Source organism: Panicum hallii, chromosome 3, assembly GCF_002211085.1.
Source record: "Panicum hallii strain FIL2 chromosome 3, PHallii_v3.1, whole genome shotgun sequence".
Taxonomy (NCBI): domain Eukaryota; kingdom Viridiplantae; phylum Streptophyta; class Magnoliopsida; order Poales; family Poaceae; genus Panicum; species Panicum hallii.
The window spans coordinates 19091136-19099740 of NC_038044.1; the positions used below are offsets into that span (position 1 = coordinate 19091136).

Consider the following 8605-nt stretch of genomic DNA (forward strand, 5'->3'; position numbering starts at 1 on the left):
ATTAACGGCCGCGCGGTGGCGGTACTGGCACCCGGCGCGCCGGCCACACGCCTCTTGGCCTCTTGTAGACTAGTGGGCGCACGCGCGATTACTTCCCACACGGACCGAGCTAGCTAACCTTCTGCTTGGGACGACCCACCTGCGTGGTTCGTGCGAAACGCCAAGCGGTCTCGCGCTCGGGACCTGGGCTTTGTCTCGCTGGCACTGACGGGATCCCAGCCACGCCTGTCTTCTTCGATGCTACAGCTACAATCGCGCACCCGGCGTACGTACGCGACGCGCCACCCAACAATGCAGACCAGACCAATCCAAACCATCGCCACGCCACGCGCCGGGCGGCCCCCACTCGCCTTTTGTCGCGTAGCAGCCCCGCCGCGCCGGGCCGGGCCGGGAGCCCGAGACCCTTTCTTTCGCCGTCCGGCAAATTATTAGCCGCCGCCGGGGGAACGGACCGAATTCGCCGTACGGCCGCGCGCCTAGTGGTCGCAATCAAGCGGCCCGGTCCCCGGCCTCCCCTCGCAGCCCCTTGTCGCGACCCCGTACGCACGCGCCGCCCACCCAGCCGGTGCCAGCCACCACGCGGCCCCTTTCGGCGTCGCCGTCGCCGCCAGCTCGCTCGTGCCCGAGGCGGCGGAGAGACGCCAGCGCCAAAGCCACGCACCGCAATTAGCGACGACCACCCGCTCGCTGCACCTCGGCAATCTCGCGCAGAGAATTATTATATTATAGTTAATAATCAAATCCTCCGGCTGGGCAGCCAATGGGCGAGCCCGTGGCCGGCCGGGCGGCGCACACGGTCCATTCATTCGCTCAGATTAGCCGGACCGGCCGCCCGGAACCGGGGGCTCGCCGCCGACGCCCCCGACGGGGGATCTTGTCGCGGCGCCCGCGTCGTCTTGTCACGAGCCCGCCGCGGCGTAGGATTATCCCCCCGCGTCCTGACCTCGGCGAGCTTGCTAATCCGGCGTGCGGAGCGGGAGCCAAAAAACCACGCGCGCCCGGCGAATCCACGGGGTCGAGCGGCGGGTTCGTACCCGTCCGCTGGTTTTCCCCGGCAATCCAGTAGGCGGGTGGGCATAGATCCGGCGGCCCCTCCCTTTTGTCCCCTCATCGTCCAACGCAAATGATGCCAGGCACCCAGCCAGCCCCAACCGACGCCACCGCCGGGGAGGTGGAGCGAGATGATAAAATAAAATGAAAACAGAACAGAATACGGGCGGCGCCAGCACGCCATCCATTGGCGCGCCCCCTTTTGTCACATGCACCATGCCCGGCACTGTGCCGGGATGCGGAGCGCTTTGACTTTCTCGTCGCTCGCCGGCTCTGCCCGTGCGCATCGCACGGAGCCAGCCAGCGTTGCCCGCAAGGAACCAGCCAAAAGGCCCCGTCCCTTCCCGTGTCTGGCCTGCTTTTACCACGAGAGATCTTTCTTTTACTGCTGTGCTGCCCGTGATGAGCGTGGTGATGCCTTGCCTGCTCCAGCGGCCATGTGCGCGGTGAAAAAAAAGGAGACCTACTGGGGTTACCAACTGCTGCTCCAAGCCAAGGAGGGAGCACGGCGGAAAAGTACGAAAGCATCCGAGTTGCCCGCGTGCGTGCGTCCGTCCGTGCGTTTCGTCCGACGGGGAGTCCTCCGGAAACAAATCCGGGAGCGCCCCGGCGTGTCGCGTGTGCCCATTGGTGGACAGAACAGCGCCAGCGGCTGTGGACAGCAAGTCAAAGCAGCAAGCGCGCGGGCGAGGTGAGGCGTGAGGTGGGGCGTGGCGCCCGCGCACCCTCATTAATTGCCGTGTAAAGGCCGTGCCCGTGCCGACTCTGTCCCGCTCCCGCACAGGATCCGTGGAGGAAAGGGAGAAAAAAAAAAGGAAAGAAAAACAAGCGCGGGGGAAGCGAACACGTAGCAGCGACCAGGCGCAAGGCGCCAAAGGCTTACGGGGGCGGCCTACGGCGCCCAAGGGTTCCCCAGCGCCGTGGCCTGACCGGACAGCCGTCCACGCCATCGCCCCTCCTCGCCGCACACGTATCGCCGGAAGGACGGGCGCGCGCATTGGCCGCCGCCGGCCGGGTGTCGCGTCGTCGGGTGTAGTGGTACTAGCAGAGAGGCGCATGACTGCATGAGCCCACGCAAAGCTCTCGAACCGGTTGCGTCGCGCCGTGCATGCTCTGCCAGGCGCCAGCACCACAAAAAATCGTCGCTCCGACAAGGTTGACCACGTTGCTCCGCGCCCGCGACCGTGACGGGCGCTGCTGATGCAACGGGTGCGTCTGGCGTGACGACCGACCAAACGGGAAGAGACAAACAGGCCCCGACCGGTCGACTCGACGGAGCGCGCTGGCGCTGGTGGAGCGGCGCCTGTCTTCTTCCGGGAAAAAAAAATTAATCTCTCGTCGTTCGTGGCCCCCGATACGACAAGCCGCGGCCGAGATCAGAAACTGTACACAGCGTCAGGCGGCACCGAGCGAGGTCGCTTCACGAAAACATCCCGTGGGCGCAGGAGCGCAGGCGCAAGCGAAACCGTGGAAAGTTTTCGGATCGACGCATCAACCTAGAAAGTTGTTTAGAAACGGTTTTAGTACTATTTGAGATGAAAAGAAATTCACGTTCCCGATCCGAAAACGTGGCGCCGTACCACGATCCCGGCGACCGTGGAAGCAGCACCATCAAACGGCGCAGACCGAGGAGGGGGTGGTGGTAGCGGACGAGACGTCTGGCTCACCGGCGCCGTACCGCCCGCCCGCACCTCGTCCGTCCAGGGCCTCCGCCGGAACGGGAGGCGGAGAGCGACCTCGCCGCCGCGCCCGCTCCATTCGGCAGCGAGCGTACGCGCCCAGGGTTTAAATGAGCGGTGGTGGCCGGTGGGCGTTAGGTTCTGGGCTCAACAGGACGCCGCACCGCATCGTTTTACACATGCCAGCCCTGCCCAGCCGATGGTGGAGGCGGAGATGGAGGAGGGGGGCCAGCACGGACCGGCCGCGATCATCATCAGATCGGACCCGACGGCCATGGAATTCCTCTCCTCGCCGCCCCCGTACGGCCGTCTTCCTCCCGGCCGGCGCGCGTACAATAATTGCGCCGGGGCGAGCCGAATTGGGGCACGTTCCGCACTGTTCCCGCACTGTTTGTGTTTGGGGCCCTCCCCGTACTGCCGGAGCGCCTCGTTGGCCTGTTGCTAGCATTGTGCCCTCCCTCCCCTCCCCTTGAAAAAGCACGCTTTTGCATCCCTGCCCCTAGGCGATAGTTCATAACTGGCTGTTTCCGAACGTAATGGTGATTTAACAGATAACAGCTCGCAGCCTCGCATTAGTCGATCGGAGCCGCAAAGAACAATCCTCGTCACCTTCACGACCTCAACGGAGGTGGCGCGGCGTGTTTGCCCCGTGCACGGGCGCGAGGGGGCATGCCGTGCCCCCGGCGGCAAAAGGCTCGCCTCGCCTCGCCTCGCTTCGCTTTCCACGGCGACGCCCACTGGAAAACCAAAACCCTGCCAGTTTCCACGCAGCACGCAACTCCCAAATTTACAATCCCCCACCAGGAAACCGAGAAAACAAGGATGCACTTCACCACTACGGCCGAGCCAGAGGTGAGAGGTGACACCAGGCAGGCTGGCGGCGACAGCACTGGACCGGATCACGACAGCAAAAGAGGCCGAGAAAAGAGACGGGGCAGCGCACGCAAAACTGCAAAAGAAAAGAATAGAGGGAGTCGGTGACCGAGCGAGCTCCCAAAACGCCAAGGCTGATCCCTCTTTGTTGTTTACTTCAGAAAAAAAAGAATCCCTCCTTGTTTGATGCCGCCGGCGGCGGTATAATATTTTTGACTTTACGCGCGGGGGCCCCGGCGGCGGTGGCGCCACCTCTGGAGGATAGAATTGCGAGCCGGCCGGGCGGCCGGGCCGGCTGCCGGCTGGCCGAGGCCGGGGCTCGGCTCCGCTTGTCCTTTTGCGGCAGACTTGTGTGGCCTGGTCACGGCTCCTTTCCCAAGCGTCAAGAGAGCTCATCCAGCAGCCTGCCGCGCTCTCGTCGTCGGCCGCCAGCGCCTTTGGGCGAGTGCGGCACGAGAAAGCCTCGGCCTTTCCGTGGGAGGTGCCCCGGCGCCGCCGCTCCCCGCTTTACGGCCGGCCGGCGGCCGCGCTGGTTGCTTTCGACGGGTTGAAGGCACTCAGAGATCGAGTGGGAGATCTTCCCCGAGAAAATTTTGTTCGCATGCAATGCGGCCGTTTGTGCAAGGATCATGACCGGATGTAGAGGCGTCGAACTGTTACGGGTTAGGTGGTGCCGGCAGTCAGGTTGCAGTATACTACAACTAACAAGGCAAGAAACCGCGTGCCCACCCTGCTGAAGCGGCCGGTTTCGAGCTCGTGACTTCAGCGGATCCAAGCTCTGAACCTCCATTCTTCTATTCTGTCCGCGACAAGTCTGTCAATCAACGGGGGGGAGTCTTCCAATCAACGCAAAAGCAAGCCAAAAATAACCCGAAAAGGATCAAGTGACAGGAACACCACCAGCATGGCCCCCCTGTGCGGGGATTTTTTTTTTTGAACGATTGCCCTGTGCGGGGATGACACGCGCGCGTCGAGAAAGGTCACGTCCGCGAGCGACTCCCCCAGCACCAGCAGCCGCGAGGTCAAGAGGGTCGAGCGAGGACGGGGACGAGACGAGCCGGAGCCAGAATCCATCATCCCCCAACCACTGCCGAAACGGACGAAACGGCACGGTCCATGCACCTACAGCGAAAAGGAGCACGAAAATGCCACTGGCAGGGGGAGGCGCGCGTGATCTGCATCTACTAGTATTCTAGCGCACGCCTCGCGCCGACGGACGCCTCCGTCTCCGCGTGCAGGGGATTTACAGAGTTTTTAGCTGTCGAAGCTGCTGCGTGCGGTAGGAATGACACACGGCATGGGGGAGGTGCAAGGACGCACGGTCGGTCACCGCCGTCCCCAGAGCTGAGCAGGAGAATCGCCAACGCCTGCTAACGAGACGCAGGGGGCGTGCGGTGCCGTGGCACCCTCGCCGTCGCGTTTCGCCGGCACCCATGTGGAGGAAACCAGAGGCGTTCCAAGTACACGCGTTGCAACACGTTTAGCAGCAGTATTTTTCAGCGGCGCTGGTTGTGTACAGAAAGGATCAGAGGACTTGAAGGCGGAGAGACGACAGGGCCGGGCCGGGCCGGGCCAGGCCAGACCAGCAGTTAGGAGTGGGGTGAAAACAAGAGGGGGTGGTACATCCCTTGTGCCTCTGCTACTACCACCACTACTAGCCTTAGATTGGAAACATCACATATGTTTCACAAAACATGGGAAGATAGATATAGGTTGAGGGTACGCGCAGGCACCATCCAATCCAGAAGAGAGAGTGAAAAAAAAGTACTACTACATCAAACATAAGCAACAAAAAGGCCACACGCCTCCTTGTTGATCCATCATCAGTCCATCACTGTACACAGAATGTTAGATGAATTTGCCTCCGGGGGCGAGCCGGAGGGTGATTGAAGGCGAAATAATAGGCTTCTCTCCATCAACCAGGGACGCAGGGCTTCGCGATCAGCAGAACGGTTTCTGAATTTCATCCGATGACGACGATGAGAGAAACAAAAGTGACCATCGTTGGTTTCTTTTCCTAGAGCTTTCATCAGAAGTGGAGGAGGTTGTCCTTGGAGAGTACTTGCCATGGCCGGAATTCAGACGATGATCCCCAAGCAGCAGCAGCAGCAGCAGTATACGATGAGACGACAGAACTAGTATAAGTCAAGCTTACCATCTTGCTATAACAAGTGGAGTGTGTGTGGAGGCGACGACGACGGACGGGGGGCGAGGAGGTTTATGATCAGATCAGCAGCTGTGGTGTATGTACTAGAGGTTAGCCCTGAGGAAGTCGGAGATCTCCTCCATGACCTCGTGGTAGTGGTCTGTGTTGGGCAGCAGGTAGAAGCCCACCGTGGCCTTCTCGCGGTACACGAGCTTGACATGGTGGCCGTCCTCTTGGAGGCCCTCGGCGTACGCCAGCTGCCGGTCGCAGGTGAGGTCCAGGCCCGACACGATGATGAGGCTCTTGGTGAAGGGGAGCCCCCTCAGCCGCCGCCCGTTCGGCCCGAACGGGTTGCACGCCGGGTGGTCCCGGTCGGCGTCCTCGGGCAGGTACGCCTTCCAGTACCAGTCCCTGTCCTGGAGCGTGACGAAGTACTTGCCGTCCAGCCGCCGCTCCGAGTCGGTGCGCTCGGCGCCGCCGAACATGGCGTTCAGCAGGATGTTGCCGCAGATCCTGATCCCGGCGTCGGCGGCGCGGACGGCCACGTGGTGGGCGATGTTGCCGCCGGAGGAGTCGCCGGAGAGGAACACGCGGGGCTGAGCGTCCCCGCCGCTGCGGAGGAACGGCTGCGACATGGCCCACTTGAGCGCGGTCCAGCCGTCGTCGTAGGCGCACGGGTACCGGTGCTCGGGGGCGCGCCGGTAGTTGACGGACAGCACCACGCCCTTGCTCAGCTTCACGAACCGGCGGCACAGGTTGTCGTAGATGGCCGTGCTGGACGAGGAGTGCGCGAAGCTGCCGCCGTGGAAGAAGAGGATGACCGGGAACGGGTCCGGGGACGGCGCGCCGGTGAGGAAGTCGAGGATGGGCAGCGTGACCGCGGCCGCGCGGGCGGCGTTGTTGGCGGCGGCGCGGTAGATGCGGACCTCGAGGCCGACGGACGGGTCGATGACGTGGTCGAAGGAGGAGACGCCCTCCTGGGCCCGCGCGTCGGGCGGCACCCGGCGGTCGAGGTACTCGGCGAGGTCGCGGTCGAAGGTGCCGTCCGCCCGCCGGAGCATGTTGTACGCCAGCTTGAAGTTGGAGATGAGCACCCATGTGTGGATCGGCACCGCCGTCTGCGCAACAGGAGAGCCAGCATCAACAGCAGCAACAGTAAGACGAAGAAGAAGCAGAGGGTCTCATCACAAACACACAGCGCGAGCCCTCCTATTCCTTTGCTGTTTCCTCGCATGGGCGAGAACGCCAATGCGGGCGGCGATCTTTCGCCGCCGCTTGCCAGAAAAGATGCAAGCTTTCGCATGATTGGCCCGTTCCCCTTTGTTGGGTAGCCATTTCCGTAGCATCGCCTCGCACCAGTCCCCCCGAAACTCCAAAAACAACGGGGGCACGGGAGAAGGGGATAAAATTGGGATTGAGCCCAAAGGGGAAAGAAAGGCAGCGATTGACCGGGAAATCACCGGCCAGGGCTGGCCGGCCCCAATCCCCCCTCCACCGAATCATAAAGCGGCGGCACAAATCGGGAGGCAGCGGCCCTGGCGCACCCCCCACAGAAGAGAAGAACACCACCCTCCCGAAACGCGAGACCGAGGCGGGAGCCGGACGCAAGGACGGCCGGCCTCATGCCCGCGCGGAACCTGCAGCACATGGAAGCAGGCAGGGAAGGGAGGAGGTAGCGGGGAGGGCCGCGCGCGCGCACCTTGCACTCGTTGCGGTTGACCTCGTCGCTGCCAGCCATGGCGGTCGGCGGGCGCCGCTCGGCCTCGGCCACCGGAGCACCGGCTTCAGGCTGCTGTTGCGGCTGCGGCAAGATCTCTTCCCCGGGCGGCAAAGCCAGCGCCTTCACTCACGGCATGGGCCGTGCCGCGCCGGAGCGATCCCGCGGAACCGAGCCCGGCGAGAGCCGCGGGCGCCCGCCCGCGCCCCGATCTCCCTCCCTCGGGGGGGGGGGTGGCGAGCAACCCCGCCGCGCGTCGGCTCCCAATCCGAATCCCCCCTCTGCCGCCGCCACCAGCCTACGGGCTCGCGCGGGCCGAGTGGGGAGGGAGCAGAGCGGCGGGCGCGCGCGCGGCGGCGGCAGTACGAGGAGGCGAGGCGTGCGCGGGGGACTGTAGCGGCGCGAACGAGCGAGGGGGGGGGGGGCTGTGGTGCGGTGTGTGTCGAGACTTGAGAGGCGGACGCAGGCGGGGGGCGGGGAGATGGAGGGGAACAGGAGGGATGGGGGAGGGGGTGTAATAGCGTGGGGCGGGGGCGGACGGACGGAGGAGACGACAAAACCGGGCGGCTCAAAAAGTAAAACCCGCGGGGGGACGCGGGCCCCACGCGCGCCCAACCCCCCACTTCCCTACCCAAGCTGCCAATATTTTTCTCCCTCTCTCTCTCTCTCTCTCCCTCTTCTCTCTCTATCTTCCCTGGTTTTTGTTTGTTTATTTCTTTTGGAGGGTTTCGCGAGAAGGTTTGGATGGATCTGCCGAGGCCCTGCCCTCTCCTCCGCTCGCTGCCCCCCGTCTTGCTTTTCTTGCTCGCTTGCCTTTTCCTCCGTCGCCGCTCACCGCCGCCGTCGTCCTCCTCCCCCTCCGCGGAGGCGTCGTTTTTTCCCCCGGGGTTGGACGGAGCGCGAGAACTCTCCTCCTAGTAGGCGCACCAAAACGGGTGTACGTGGACGTTGAGGCATCCGCTGGACGCATCCGTGCCGCTATTGCTCTCACCGCCGCGCGCGAGCGAGTGGTGCGGACGAAACCCTTCGCTCTCCCGGCGCCACGCTACCTTGGCCGCCCCGCTTTGTTTTCTTTCGTGCGGCTCCTACTCCTCCTCCCGGGCACCCTGTGGAGTGTGACTGTGCTGCTCCGTCGGGGAG

At 63.7% G+C, this 8605-nt stretch overlaps 1 protein-coding gene across 1 annotated transcript; it reads right to left on the bottom strand.

Annotated features, from left to right (window-relative positions):
- Positions 1 to 5145: 5145 nt before the first annotated feature.
- Positions 5146 to 7959, bottom strand: LOC112885877 (gibberellin receptor GID1). Its single transcript, XM_025951562.1, has 2 exons — positions 7448 to 7959; positions 5146 to 6866 (listed from the first exon to the last, which is right to left on the bottom strand). The coding sequence occupies exons 1-2, from the start codon at positions 7484 to 7486 to the stop codon at positions 5853 to 5855; spliced, it is 1053 nt and encodes a 350-aa protein (XP_025807347.1). The 5' UTR covers positions 7487 to 7959; the 3' UTR covers positions 5146 to 5852.
- Positions 7960 to 8605: the final 646 nt, after the last annotated feature.

Bases quoted from the DNA above. Each gene is read 5' to 3' on its own strand.
- LOC112885877 (XM_025951562.1), bottom strand. From the start codon at position 7,486: ATGGCTGGCAGCGACGAGGTCAACCGCAACGAGTGCAAG. The intron at 6,867-7,447 runs GTGCGCGCGCGC...CCTGTTGCGCAG, and splicing joins TCAACCGCAACGAGTGCAAG to ACGGCGGTGCCGATCCACAC.